The sequence below is a fragment of the Mastomys coucha genome, unplaced genomic scaffold, assembly GCF_008632895.1.
Source record: "Mastomys coucha isolate ucsf_1 unplaced genomic scaffold, UCSF_Mcou_1 pScaffold22, whole genome shotgun sequence".
Classification (NCBI taxonomy): Eukaryota; Metazoa; Chordata; class Mammalia; order Rodentia; family Muridae; genus Mastomys; species Mastomys coucha.
The window spans coordinates 28867024-28882674 of record NW_022196905.1 but is presented as its reverse complement, the minus strand read 5'-3'; the positions used below and the strand labels follow the sequence as shown (position 1 = coordinate 28882674).

Sequence of the window (15651 nt, the reverse complement as noted above, 5' to 3'; positions counted from 1 at the left end):
AGTTTTCCACAGCATATTAAAATGCAAATGTGACTTAAGAACTTTAAATCTAATGGAGCCAATACATTTACTGCCAATGAGCAAAGAGCAGATGAGAGGGACATGTTGAGGCTAGTGTTCCACTTATCAGAGGACCAAGGCACTTAGAAGAAGGGCTGTCCTAAGCATTACCTAAAGATGCTATATTCTGAAAAAGCAGAAGCAATGAAAAATAAGCAAGATGAAGAGAAGGAATGGGAATGCCAAAGTAGAAAGAATGGAACTGGCTCACTGGCAGCTACAGAGGAAGGAGGAGGATATGATGAATGCCTTGAAGCAAGGTAAGGCAGGCTATGAGAGGAGATGACAGGAACTAGGCACTGGTGCACTGAAGTAGTAAGTCTAAAGCAATCTACCACAGTTGGGATATAGTTTGACCCCATAAAACCACACTGAGGCTTACCTCCTTATCTAAGTGCTAGGAGCTGGGGCCTAGAGGGTACAGCCTCAAGAATGACTCACAGGAGTCAGCTCTTTCTTTAAAGTCTCCAGATTATTTATATACAGTGCATGTTCTAGGAGCTGGAGAGATGGCTCTTGTTGCCTTTCCAGGAGATGCCAGTTCAAATCTCCATCCATGTAAAGCAGCTCACAGCTGCCTGTAACTCTATCTTCAGGAGATCAATGCACTCTCTTTTGGCCTCTGCTGATACCAGCAGACAGATAGACAGACAGACAGACAGAGAGACAGACACATACACACATCAAAACAAACAAATCAAAAGAGGAATATATGTTCTAAAGTGGGCCATTACCCCATCTTCCTAAGAACACACCTGCTTTTCTTGGGGCTTTTCTGCTCTCCCTGGAAGTAGCACAAAGCCTACAAATAGATAAAGCTGTTGGGTCTTGGACTTCTCAGCCTCTAGAACTGTGAGTGAAACTAAACCTCTTTTTATCAACAAATGACTTTGTCCCAGGTGTTTCCTTATAGCAACAGAAAAAAAATTAAAACACACATGTGTTCAAAACCTCAATTTTTCCTAAGTACCAAATATGTTTAAAAATAAAAGTGTTGAAGAAAATACTACAAAGAAAAAAAGAAGCAATACATACAAGACACTCAAAGTAATTCCAAGATAGTAATAACATTGAGGCCAACTATAAGGTTATTATAACAATGTGAATGGCTTTAACTCACCAAAGAAAACCTTTCTTTTTCCCTCTGACTCCCAGCACTGACAGAGCTGCATTATATCTTCTGTGCTAACCTTGGAGTTATTTGGTAGTGCATCCGGTAATTCTAGTTACTCAGGAGGTTAAGGCAGGGGGACTTCAAGTTTGACACTAGCCTGGACAATGTTTTTACTCATCCCACTCCACACCCCCAAAAAGTGGAGATGCATCTTAGTGGCAGAGTATTTTCAGTAAAAGTAATTTATGTATCACAAAAAACATAAGGCAGACATACATCTGTACCTTAACTTCACATGGGACCTTCACATAAGCTGACATACAATAGTTAGGACTGCAGGGGTCCCACAAAGACCAAGGGGCTATTGGGAGGTAACAAAAACTATGAAAGTGGTGACTCTAGGGAAGAAGTTAAGTCATGGAGGGAGATTCTTGATGGAATAGTGGCAATTTACTTTTGCCCCCATCTCTCTTGCCTCCCAGTCATTTTAAGTTGAACTGATTTCTTCTTATTATTATGTGTTTCTTCCCCAAAAGCCCCAAAGCAATGGGGCTGATGAGAGGCTAAAATCTTAAGAACTCAGAGCAAAATAAGCCTTCCCTCTTTAGAAGCTGATTTATCTCAACTACTCTGTTCTAATAATAGAAAGCTGTATGTTAGGTTATAAGTGGAGAGATCTGAACATTTCCAGAGAAAGAAATGTCCAAACACTCTAACCAGGATGGGGGGGGCAACCTAGAAATGAGCAACAGTAGGCCTACCCATCTAGAAACTGAAGCTGCAAATGTGCTACCAGGTGAAAGGAAGAAAAAACCATACACACAGAAAGCCAACAACATGGAAACCACAACATATCTAAACAACCTAGTTGAAAAGTCACCTGTCAGATCACAGTGCCAAACATGGCAACACTAGCATGTGCTCCCAGAACACGGGGAAGAGGTGGCAGCAGAGCTGGAAGCCAGCTGAGTACATGAGTAACATACCAAGTGTGTAGCAAGCTTGAGCTCCTGGTAAGACTTTGTGTCAAAAGTCTTTGGGATACAATTAATGATAGCAATTGGTGGAAAACTCCAAGTGTCAAACACTTTTATCAATAAAGGTGGAAGAGGGATGAAAACAAATGAAATTTCTTCTTCTTTTCTTTTTGTGAGACAGTCCTTCCATAAACCCATGGCTGTCCATGAACTCACAAATTTATGCCTCCAGAGTGGTGGGATTAAAATCAAGTGCCACCATCACACCTGGCCCCAAATTAAATTTCTAAATTAAAAAGTTAGACAACAAACAGCAAGGTAACAAACAACAAAACAGAAAAATTACATGAAAAGAAATAAAGGTAAGAGCAGAAAACTAAAAAGGAAAAAAGAAAAAAGGGAAAATCTGAGTTAAACAACAACAAAATCCAACAAAGGGCACAGATGATTAACTTAGCAAAATCAAAACACAGAATGAGAAATGGCAAGGAGAAAATAAATGTATCAGGTCACATGTCAGGGCCACAGAGGAGTGCAATTTCAGCTTTGGCAATATAGTATGGGCCACAAAAAAAGCCTGTCCTGAGCATTCATATGTTCATATACTTTGCACACAATGTACACAAAATTTGTAACTTTAGCTGAATAGGAAAACTTACTAAAGAAAAGTAGTCTTCCAAAATTAGCCTCATTACCTGAACAAATATGAGAAGATTTCCACTGAAACAGACAGAAGGCTATCACACTCCTAAAGCCTTGACAGTTCCAACATAGCCTGAAGGTATTCCAGGACTGAATATGAGGATACTGAAAGTGCTCTCTAATTTCTTTTATGAAGACTATTGATTGACACCCCCATTATGCCCTGTGCAAATATAGCAAGGTAATTAAAAACAGCAACAAAAAGGAAAGTTATAAACCTATGAATATCAAGACAATAAAGTAACAACAAAATGAACCTCAACCAAAGAATATAATTACCATAAGGCAAATGGTAATTATTACAGGAATTTGAAGTTGGTTTAATGTTAGGAAACTAAAACAATAACACTATTATAAATAGTTCTGAGGAGAAAAATCATAATTTCCTCCATAGGGGAAAAAAAAACCCCCAACCAACCAAAACCCCACAAATGCCACCTTGATAACATTTAACACCTATTCCTCATAAAGACATTTAAGAATGTCAAGAGTTGGGCTGGCAAGATGGCTCAGCTTGTAAGAGCACTGACTGCTCTTCTGAAGGTCCTGAGTTCAGATCCCAGCAACCACATGGTGGCTCACAACCATCTGTAATGAGATCGGATGCCCTCTTCAGATGTGTCTGAAGACAGCTGCAGTAAAGTACGTCAGAGCAAGCAGGGCAGCAGAGGTCCTGAGTTCAACAGCAACCACACACATGATGGCTCATGGCCATCTGTACAGCTACAGTGTACACTCATACACTGGCTGCTGTCCCACCACTAGGTGGATTAGGTGGGGCAGTGAAACCGTAGCCCTAGAGCCAGCTTCTCAGTAACAGGAAAACACTACAACCATGCCTAGCAGAATACGATTCACTAAGAGAAAGCAACTGGAGGTACAAGCCTTGGGAGAGAGTCTAACTGTGGTGGCTCACACCTTTAATCCCAGTGCTGAGGAGGCAGAGGCAGGCAGATCCCTATGACTGGTCTACACAGTGAATTCTAGGGTAGCCAGAACTGTATGAAACCTGTCTCAATAACAGACAACAACTCCAGACCCAACAAACAAAACCCCCAAAGGCTGGAGAGAGAGCTTAGTGATTAGAAGCACTGGCTACTCATCCAAAGGAACCAGGTTTGATTCCCAGCACCCACACAGCAGCTCATCATCATCTGTAACTCTAATTCAAAGGGAACCTAATATTCTTCTGGCTTCCACAGGTACCAAGCACACACATATAGACATACATAGGCAAAACACTCATAAACACAGAAAATTAAAATCAAGCTGGGCATGGTCACATGTAACTTTAATCCCAGCACTCAGGAGGGAAGGCAGAGGGAGGCAAATCTGAGGACAGCTAGAGAAAGAGACACAAATTAGTAAAATATAGGAAAAAAAAGGGGGGATAAGCACTGTAACAGAAATGAATGAAATTCAGAAAATCTTTTCTCCCACTGAGGCAGTGTTTCTCTGTGTAGTCCTAGCTGTCCCAGAACTCATTTTGTAGACCAAGCTACCTCTGCCTCCTAAGTGCTGGGATTAAAGACATAAACCCACACTACCAGTACTTGGCTGAAATTAAAAAAATCTTAAGGATATATTCCACTAAATTGGAAAATGCAAAAGAAATGAATGGATTCCTAGATATATACAACATGCCAAGACTAAAGAAATAACTCAAACAGTAATCTAATTACCAGTAATTAGATTGGAGCAGTAATAAAGTTCCCCACATTAGAAAGATCCCCAAAATAGATGGATTCATACAGAATTTTATCCAAATTTCAAAGAACTAATGCCAATACTATTTTAATTATTCCATAAAATAGAAAAAAAAGACTTTTAAACACTTCTGAGTCGTTTCACCTTGATACCAAGACCAGATAAAAATATAACAATCACAAAAGAAAAGTATTAGCCAGATAGGATGACATACACCTTTAGTCCCAGGACTTGGGAGGCAGAGGTAGGTAATCTCTGAGTTTAAGGTCAGCTTGGACTATAGAGTGAGTTCTAAGACAGCCAGGGCTATACAGAGAAAGCCTGACTTGAAAATAAACAAATAAAACCCCAGAAACAAAATCAAACAAATGAAAAGAAACAACTGGAGGGGTATGGCTGGTAATAGCTAGTTGGTGGAAAACTTGCCTCCCAGGCTCAATCCCTACTACTGTATAAAACGGGAATAGTAGGACACATCTATAATCTTAGGATTTAGTAGGTGGAGGAGGAAGAGGATCTGAAGTATAAGGTCACCCTAAGCTCCTCCTCCTAAGGAGGTTGGAAGCCTGTCACAAAACAAACAAACAAACAAACACAAAAATAGTAGAAACATGAGAAAGATATATATATATATGTATATATATATATATACATATATATATATATATATATATATATATAGAGAGAGAGAGAGAGAGAGAGAGAGAGAGAGAGGGAGAGAGGGAGAGAGGGAGAGAGAGAGAGAGAGAGAGAGTAGAGAAGTAGAGGCCGGCCATGCCATAAGTTTGTGGAGAGAGGGGGAAGGGAAGGGAATGGGGAAGGGGAGAGCAAGAGCAGGAGAGAAGCAAGAGAGAAGCAAGAGATGGGGGGAGGCAGGGCAAGCAGCCTCTTTTATAGTGGGCCAGGCCTACCTAGCTATTGCCAGGTAACTGTGGGGAGGAGTATACCTTGCTGTTGCCAGGTAACTGTGGAGGTAGAGTTTAGACAGAATGCTAACAGTCAGTGCTCTTCTCTTAATCACTGAGCCACCTCTCAAGCTCAATAAATGTGATTTGAGTAACTTATTTTTAAGAGTCAGATTTTAAAACTTAAAAAAATACATTTAGTAATAATTTAATATAGTATTTTCCCATGTAATTAATATAAAATGTATTGTGGTAAAGGATGAAGCTCAGGGATACAGTACCTTTCTGATATGCATAGGCCTTGGGCTTCAACTCCAGCACTGGAAACTAAATTCACTGAGATACTTCATTTTAAAATAAGTTCCAGAATATAGTATACAATAGTTACCCTACCTTAGTCTACATCTCAACTCACTGTAAGTTATATAGAAGAGCAGCAAAATACTAAGAACAACAACTAAGAGATAAGAGAAGCACCTATAAAACCTGTAAAATAGGAGACTTCAAAATAACACTTCAGAGCAGGGAACACAGAAAAGGACTCAGAGTCTAGACCCAGATCAGGGCATGAGCAAACCTGTTGCAGAAGGGCAACACTATAGACCACAGGGGCAGGAAGAGCTTCCTCATAAACTTTTCAAGACAACTGTGTAACCATTTGGGAAAAGAGAAAAATAAATTCACATTTCACCTCATACCCAAGAATAAACCCCAAACATTTTTAAGATCTTCATGAGGGGAGGAAGAAGAAACTATACAAACACTAGAGAAAAATTTTGTATTCCTCCCTAACTCTATTGTCAGAATAAGGCTTACAATTACCAGACTCCAACGGCAGTTTACAATATAAGACTATATAAAAGCAAACAAGAAAACTTCCAAATGGCTGAAAAACCCAGTAAACCAAGTTCATAGGAAACTAAGGAACCAGAAGAAAATTTTGGCAGCACCGAACAGAGGTGAAAAACTCATATTCCTAATTTATAAAATTACTTAAAAACCAAATAACAAAAGTCTAGTTAAAAACAAAAACAAACAAACAAAAAAAGAAAAAGACCTATCAAACATAGATAGTTTTTTATCAGCTGGATATAGGCTAGAGTTATTTTTAGAAGAGGGAATCTCATTGAGAACATGATCCTATTGGGTAAGCCTATAGTGCATTTCCTTGATTGCTAATTGTTGTGGGAGGGTCAAGTTCACTGCATGGATGGTGCTACCTTTGGGGTGGTGGTCCTGGATACTATAAGAAAGTAAGTTCAGTAAGCCATGAGGAGTAAGCCAGAAGGCAGCATGTCACCTTCATGAAGAAAACAGGAAGTTCATACTTCTCCAGAGTGTAAGAACAAAAACCTCTACAACTACTTCAAAAATGTTCTAGACCTGTGTAAGTCACTATGGGAACAAGTTCTTACCAATCAAGGATGTCTGAGAACACATATCATGCACTGGATATCATGGGAACTCACTGTTGACACAGACATCAAAACTTACTAACTATAAGATAGGAACAATCAACACAACAGTATTAGAAACAGGTGAACATGACCTCACCCAACGATGACCCAGGATAGGAGGGATGTTACAGCAGCCACTTTTCTTACCCTCCAGTTCTGTACCTATGTTTTCAACTAACCACAAATTAAAAAAAAAAAAAACAAAAAAAACCAAAAAAAAAAACCTGTGGGCAGGGCAGTGGTGGTGCATGCCTTTAATCCCAGCACTCGAGAGGCAGAGGCAAGCAGATTTCTGAGTTCGAGGCCAGCCTGGTCTACAGAGTGAGTTCCAGGACAGCCAAGGCTACACAGAGAAACCCTGTCTCAGAAAACAACAAAACAAAACCAAAAAAAAAAAAAAAAAAGTGCACTTTATATGTCTAAAATTAATAATATAGCAGCTACAAGTATTACTATTGTTGGAAAAGTCACAGATGAGGAACATCCCACCTGCAGGGGCCTGTAGAGAGCTCACACACACAGACCACCACCAGCCAAGGCTGGGAACAGTTCCCTTGTGATCTTTATTTACCAATTGAACTGCTGGTTCTGTCTCCTTTCTTCTTTTTATTTTTCTTATTCTTGCCCTTGGGCTGAGGAGAACTGGCCAGAATCAGTCTGCCATTCTGCAGGAGCTGGCTGGGGGAGGGTGGCTCAGGAGTGACAGTGCTCAGCTTCTCTTCTTTGATGTGGCTCAGCTGCTTTTTGTTGTTGTTGTTGCTGTTGGTTTTCCTCTCCTCCCTCTTCTGCTCTGTGAGGAGAGCAAGGTCAACTACTTTAGGTTTCAACTCTGGCTGGGTCCGGGGTTTGAGCTGTACCTCGGTGGTTTTGGGAGGCTCTGTGGGCTTCCTGGCTGGCTCACTGCTGGTCTTGCTGGTTTGCTTTAATTTTTGCTTGCTATTTCCCTCCTTGTGATGATGCATCATGTCCAAAAGAAATGCAAGAGGCTCGTGCTGCTTCCCATTGACTTCCTTAGGTAGCAGAAGCTTGGAGTCTCTGGGGTCCACAGGGTCTGTAGCATCCCCATTGGCTCCAGGCCCTGGCCTGGGCTCTGAGTGGTTCATGTGTCTGGAAGGGGAGTGAGATGAGGTTTCTGGTTCTTCGGTTTGTTCTAATGAGCCATTGTGGATGTTTTCAGAGTTTGAGATAGACTCGGCTGCTGCCTGGAAATTTCTAGCAAGCATGTCCAACTTGGAACAGTCTTTACTTGGCCGATCCTTTTTCTTCTTTTTTGCAGCTCTTAACTTCTGAAGCTCCTGAAGTCGCTGAAATTCCTCCTTGAAACGCTGTTCCTCATCCTCCTCTTCTTCCTCCTCCTCTTCTTCCCGCTGCTTTTGCTCCTCCTGATGATGCAGATGCTCCCGTGCCCTGGCCTCAGCTTCTAGGCGTGCCTTCTCTTCCAGCTGCCAATAACAAAAGAGAAGACTGCTTTAGACCAAGGTAAGAATTTCAAAACTTGACAGGGCTGCTAAGATGGCTCAGCAGGTAAAGGCAGTTGCCACCAAGCCTGGTGAGTTGAATTTGATCCCCAAGACCACATGGTGAAGAACCATCCTATAAACATTAACCTCTGACTTATACACAAATTATGATGGCCTCCCCTCCCCACACATATAAATGTAATTTAAAAAAATTACTCTAAAAACTTGAGATGTCAATCATATATTGCAAAATAAACTTTGAAAGAGACAGTTACAACTAAAAACTTAAACAAACCTACCTATAATTATTTCACCCAAAAGAACTGTTAGATCTCATCTATCTACCAAAGCATATGCTTACTTTACTGGGAACAAGGTGGCTAGCCTCTGACCAAGAAGTAGGCACCAGGAGTAGTTAGACCAGCAGTTATGCTGTGTGTGCAGCACCCATAGACCTGTATAGATGGCAAGGAATCAGCTTACTGATTGCATGAGCTCCTGACAACTTAGCTGTCTAGGAGAGGGCTGAACCTAAAACAAGGACCTGCATAATAAGACACAAACAAAATGCATTCTTCCCACACAAGCAGACAAAAGTCTTGATACATGTTGAACTACACAAGAGCAAGGAGTTTTCAGAAATATTCAGTATCACATGGCAAAGTGGCCCCAATGTATTTGTGCTTTCCAACCTGATGGAAAGAAGTTTCACCAAGTGAAGATTTCATTGTAGGAATGATTCTAGTTCACAGAGCAGATCCTTTCACAGCCCCAAACCCGAGCAATAGATGTCTACTTTTCATATGCTATGGTCTCTGGGGAGTGAAAACTGCTCAGAAGTTTGCACCAAGGACAGCTGCCTAACCTTACCCTTTATAACGTTGATGCTAAGAGCTGTCCTTCAAGTAGATGGGCCTGTGGGTCAGAACAAGAATGTGGGAAGTGTGTCTTGGGAAGAGGATTGCAGGTACCATGGGCCAGAGTTCTATCTCCTATCAAAGGCCATTTTTCAGCTTCTAAACTCTTCCTTCTGTCTCTTTGGAAGAAAGGTTCCTACAAAAGTGTATGTACGTCCCATTGGCCAGGCAGAGCAGGCTGCATAAAAGCCTATTACAAACTCAATACTTTGGGAGAAGACAAAATGATATACATGCTAGTTCAGGCCTTCTGAGAGAGACAGGTTCTCAGAGTACCAAGGCAGGCATGTCAAGCAGCTCTAGCTTCATATCTGTGTGCCCTGGCAGGGAGGGCTGTCACTTACCTTCCTCTGTTTGTGCCTGGCTCGTTTGGCTGCCCGACTACTACTAACTGGCTTGGCCTCTGAGCTGTTTATAAACTGTAACAAATCCTCCACTCTCCGATGGTCAACTACACCCTCTCGTTCTGAGATCTGCTCCATTTTCTTGGGTTGTTCTTCCTTCCTCTTAGTCAGCCGTAAACGTAGTTTTTCCCTCATTTCTGCATAATTTCTACTTGTTGGTGCAGCTGGAGGCTAAGGTAAAAATATAAATAAATTAGGTCTCAGGTGTAACAACTTTGAATGTAACAAATTTCAGAACATCTCTCTAAAAATAACCTGTTTTTCAAAAAAATTACTTAAATATTTAATATATGCTTAAAACTTAATATATGTCTTCCAGCTGATTATAATACTTAATTTATACACTTACATATAATCATTGTAAAGGAAAAATTAAGAAAATAACTTGAATGGCAGATAAAAAGCAAAGCCTAACTATTACCATTTAACCTAAAAGATGAGATTTTTAAACTACCTTCCAATTGGTATACATTTGTGAAAATCTAGCAAAATACATACAAATGGATTTTTAAAGCTTAAAAGCAATACACATATTTATATGTATATTTTTATTTAGTACAGTGGGATTATCTTCCCTACCACCACACCTGGGGACCAGACCAAGGATTTTACATTGGCTAGGCGAATATTCTATAACTGAGTTAAATCCCTAACTCTGATCATTTTTTGATGTTGATAAATCTCTGTACTGTATTCTCTTCAACAATCTTTACTTTCCTTTTCGGTGCTAAAAGGGGAACAAAAGGGAAAACACCTGGTTCTCAGTCCTACTGCCATATCCTTACTATTAAAAATCACACACATATTTACATATTTAAGCAAATGGAGACAGAACAAAGCAAATGAAACAAAATACCTATATGCCCCTCCCTTCTTATTTATGCTTCCTAGGGACTATGGACAACCTTGGTTCCTGTTCTGGAGAGTTGTTCAAGCATGTAGTGTAACAGTATCTTTTGTACTCATTCAACAAGAGGGTTCACACTATCCACACAAACTGCATGAGACAAACTATGGTGAGATTTAGGTAATAACCTGCTTCACTGACTATTCTCAAATCTCATAAACAAATACAAAGTTGCAGCAATAGGCAGGTGGCTCAGTTCTGTAATCTCAGCATTGAGGAGCACAAAGCATAAGACCAGCCTGGCCACATAACTAGTTCAAGGTCACCCTAAAATAGGAAGAAAATGTCTCAAAAATCAGAAATAAACCACCATCAACAACAAAAATACAGTGATAGGAGAAAAGCTGTAGTGATGAAATCCTGTTTCTTTAGGTAAGTATACCTGGAAGTGCCTATAAAGCTCATACATTTAAACAGTTTGGTCATATTCACCTCATTATCCTCTCACCCTCCTTATAACTTCCTCTGCACCCTTGATTCCCAGGAAGTACTGGTCCAATTCTAAGGACCCACTAAGGGGCTGGAGAGATGGATCAGCTGTTAAGAGCACTGACTATTTTTGAGAGGACCTGGGCTCAATTCCCAGCACCTCTATGGCAGCTTACAACTGTCTGTAATTCCAAGATCTGATACCCTCATACAGATATACACTGAAGGTAAAATACCAATGCACATAAAATAAAAGTAAGTTATTAAAAACAAAACAACAGCAACAGAAACAACCCATTAAGAAGACAGCTCAGTAGTTAAGAGCACACATTACTCTTCTAGAGGACTCAAGTTCAATTCTTAGCACCCAGTTCACAATTATCTGTAACTCCAGTTCCAGGACATCAGCCACCTTCAGTAACCACATTTGTACATACCCACATATAGATACTCACACATACACATAATTCAAAATGACAAAAATATATCTAACACACAATTTTATCTTGCCAAAGACTTAGTAAGTCACACAACTGTCAGGTCATAATACACTAATATCATGCACTTACCCCGCCATGTCCAAAGAACTCACAGTAGCAGCAGTCACAGTACTTGCCCTCCTTCTGGTTGGTGGAAGTTGAGGTGCTGGAGCTGTGCTCGGAGCAGCTGTCCTCATCTGCACTCTCATCTCCATCATCCTGCTGCGGGTCATAGACACCATTCTCGCAGCGGTGCCCTTCACAGTCAGGGTCACTGCAAAACCACATACAGCTCATTAGAAAGAAGCCACACTGGAGGCACTAACTATTCCTCATACCCACCCACTGTTCTACTCATTTTTCAAACTGAGGCAGCAGAGAGAGCTCATGGCTCCGGAGTCAGAGAATCGGGTGCCATCAGCCAAGACTACAGTGACTAGGCTCTGTCAGACATGTGTTCAGCAGTCATAGCACACCTACAGTGCCACTGGATGGACACAGGATTCTTCTGACTTCCTTGAGACCGCTGGTTCCATAATGGGGATTACAAAGGTTGTGTTTCTAACAGGCAAGTTTAAAGGTAACAGAAATGATCTTTTATAAAAATCACTGTATGTATTAGCTTTAGTGTGTATGTATGTATATACACACACACACACACACACACATATCTTGGAAAATTTCTGCAGATTCCACCCAATGTATAGTAGATAAAACTTAAAAAAAAAAAAAAAAAAAAAAAAAAAAAAAAAAAAAAGCAGCAAGGCACACCACACCCTTAATGCCACCAGTGGAGATAGTCAGCATCCCTGACCTGGACTTGGCAGCCAGGCCACTGCTCTTTCCTCTGAAGAACTAAAGGCTGAGAGTGAGACTGGAGCCTCTCCAATTCCACGGCCTTGGCCTCTGTTGGTGAGGTCTCTTTCTTCTGCACTGGACTGTTACCTGCCTAGACCCAGAGCATCTGTAGCTATGCTAGTGCAGCATGGCTCCCAACCCTCTGCTCAGGGACCTGGGCTCTGTGGCTCACCTGCAGACACTGGGAGGAGCACTTATGGAGCCATCTGTTGTGGAGGGCGGGGGTGCCACAGGGGTAGGACAGAAGCTCTTGCGTGTTTCCACGAACCCAGGGGCTGTGGTTGCAGTTTTGGGGAATGATGGGGCAGCAAGGTTAGGTAGGTGAGGTGTAGAGGCTGGAGAAAGCGCAGAAGGAGACAAGGCTGGGAGTGGGGCTAGGCCTGTGGGGCTGTTCCTTGGAGCAGCAGGTGCTGAATGTCTGTGATCCTCTTTGTTGAGGCCATGAAAAACATCACCTACATGTAGAGATACAAGAGAGAGACTGCTATTGGCTGAAGAAAACAAACATTTTTGTTGCCTTTAATTACATTTTTCCCACTTTCTTTTTTTGGGGTGGGGTGGGGTTGGGGGTGTCTTCAGACCTAGAGAAACTTTGAAAGAATAATACAAAGAAGGCCACCCATATGACTGGTCACATTTATTTCATTTTCTACACACACCAGATCTGGTCCTGACATCTATAGTAAGCTGTGCTCTAGCTTGAGCTCTTGAGACCAGAGAATTTTGTAGAGTAACCTGTACTTTCTCCACTGTAGGCACCAGCATTCACAGGCCTGGAGCTCGAATTCCAAATGTAATCTAAATCTAAGCTCCTAACTTTACCAAGTTCATCACAGCTTCTCAACTAATCCAGCTGCTGCTCTGCTTTTCCTTTCACAAGGCAGACAATTCTAAAGAAACGAGCTGTCCACCAGTGTGGTTTATCTTATCACAACTGTGTGAACCATTTCAGGCTAGAATATCATAACGTTAAGCTAGATAAAGATTTATGCCCTTTGTTCCATTTGAAATCCGCCAGGCTTATGGCTCCCAACTTCTTCCTGAGGGGTTCACAGTTACCCCATAATGGATTGGCCTCCATGGAAATGTTATGTTTGCCAAATTGATATCCAGTGTTCTTAACATCCCCTGAAGTACTATAGTACAAGCCTTGGAAGGCTAAAGCAAAAGGATTGCTATAGTTTGAGGCCAGCCTAGACTTAAAACACAGAGAGACCCTATCTCATCTCCCATCTCCCCCAAACAAAAGAAATATTCCTTTGATGAAACCATGTAGGAGATGGGCCTGTAGACATGCCTAGAGAGGATTATTCTGATTATTTAAATTAATGTGGGAGGTCTATCTTAATTGTGAATGAACAGTTTTCTGGATAGGTGAACCTGGACTGTATATTCTGAAGATATTGAACTGATCTGCATGCATTCATTGCTCTCCTGTTTCTGGATACAATGTGACCAGCTGCTCCACTGATTTCCCTGGCAGAATGGATATAATCACTTCTTTCTTAGGTTGCTTTTTCAGGGTATTTTGTCACAACAAGAGGAAAAGTAACAAAAATAGTCCCTGATTAGGCTGACTTATATCACCCAATGGGCTGCTGATTAAAGCACAGTCATTTTTTTTCTACTCAATTTATGCTTCTGTGAAGAGGAGTTTGTCAGTGGTAGAAGCCTCTGAACATCCCTAGGGGCTCCTCCCAGTAAGGAGAACAATCACGATTCTTTCTGATGTTCAAATTGCCCCAACTTTGGTTGATGCGGTACCAACTGGCTTCCATGTCCTAAGGCATTTGTCCCAAGTCTCTATAAACATTCTTTGCTTTGAGGCCCCTTCTAATTGTCAGTAAGTGATTAGTGTAAATGTTAGCAGGCTAGTCTTATTGGCTTGCACAAATTCTCTTTTGCTCAGCAGTAGCTATGCCCAGAAAGCAATGATTTATACCTATCACAGAAGACAGTCTGGACACAAGACAGAGAGCTCAGTAACCCAAGGGTGTTTATTTTGATGGCAACTAAATTTCCAACCAGAATCCACAGGGTACATTCTTGTGTATAAGCACCTTCAAGGGTTTGCTTTATTTCCATCTCTAGAAAGGCTGAATAGTAACAACATGGGTAGGGTTAGAAGTGAGAGGCTGTAAGGCTCTCAGGGTTCTTACCTATGGAAGGCGGCCTTCTGGACGACACCTTGAACTGACTGCTGCTAGACTGCACCGTGGTGGCTGTGCATGACACAGAGGATGTGGCTGAGGAGGTGGCCATGGCAACTGTGTTTGCCATGGCAACTTCATTTGCTTCCATAAAAGCATCTTGGAAATTATACAAACACTTCTTTTTTGCAGCATTTTTCTTTTCTTTGATATCTGAAACTGCAGGAGCCTCATTGCTGGGTGGAGGTGGAAGGGCTTCAGGTCTTGTTTCTGAGAGCACTGGCCCTAATATATCATTTCCTTTGGAGAAGAATGGGAAAATTAAAGGTTCTAAGAGAAATGACACTTAGCAAAACCTCCTAAAGAACATGCTAACACTGGGGCTGCTACTGAAACCAGAACTTCTCTGGGATGGTGCTTTTATTCTATAGAAGGTTTATTGAACACCTATTATGTGCCAATTCCCATGCTAGGTGCTTTTCAGTATCACTGAATGCCTTGAAACCCCTTTTTGAGGTTGGAAATATTCCCATCCTAAAGATGAAGAAACTGAGGCTCAGAAAGGCTAAGCAACTTGTCTAAGGTCACACAGCTAGAAATCCCTTCAAGCATAGAACAGGAATATCAGGACTAGCTCTGTTCTGAGCATATTCAAGGTTGGGCAGGAGTGACTGACCAGGGGCTGTGGTCATCTGAAGACAGAAAGGTGTGGGCATCAGCCTTTCCCAGATGCCTCTGGACCTAAGACTGAAGTAACAGCTGGGCCTCGGCAGCTGAGGCAGCTAGGGAGAAGGTGCTTGTTAGAAGGGAGAGAGCCTTTTAGGGTCAATATAGAAATTAGCAAATCGGAACTTAAGTCACAGCATTGAGGTGGATATGTCAATATCTCCCTGCCTCCAAGCACTGAGCTGAGGTCTGGTAGTCACCAGACACAGACCCTAGAGACTAGATCCTCTGTGGCTGGGTAGCACCATGTGGCTCACTGTGCTGGCAGGTAGCACGGAGCCAGTGTTAGCTCTGTTATTCAATGTAGCAGACCCATCAGAACAGATGTGGAAGGGTGGGTAGGATGCCAGGCCCCAGGGCCTCCCACTGGGTAATGCAATGATGACCATCTTACTTGGC

The 15651-nt window shown here is 41.6% G+C and overlaps 1 protein-coding gene across 2 annotated transcripts in view; it reads right to left on the bottom strand.

Moving 5' to 3' along the window:
* The window catches only part of Fam193a (family with sequence similarity 193 member A), a 127467-nt gene that overhangs the window by 11850 nt on the left and 99966 nt on the right, over positions 1-15651 (bottom strand). For both annotated transcript variants that reach the window (XM_031341051.1, XM_031341052.1), the window contains exons 15-19: positions 14536-14826; positions 12549-12831; positions 11609-11792; positions 9644-9874; positions 7494-8364 (exon numbers count right to left, since the gene is read on the bottom strand). In XM_031341051.1, the coding sequence (XP_031196911.1) occupies positions 7494-8364; positions 9644-9874; positions 11609-11792; positions 12549-12831; positions 14536-14826 (1860 nt within the window). The remainder of the gene's footprint in view (positions 1-7493; positions 8365-9643; positions 9875-11608; positions 11793-12548; positions 12832-14535; positions 14827-15651) is intronic.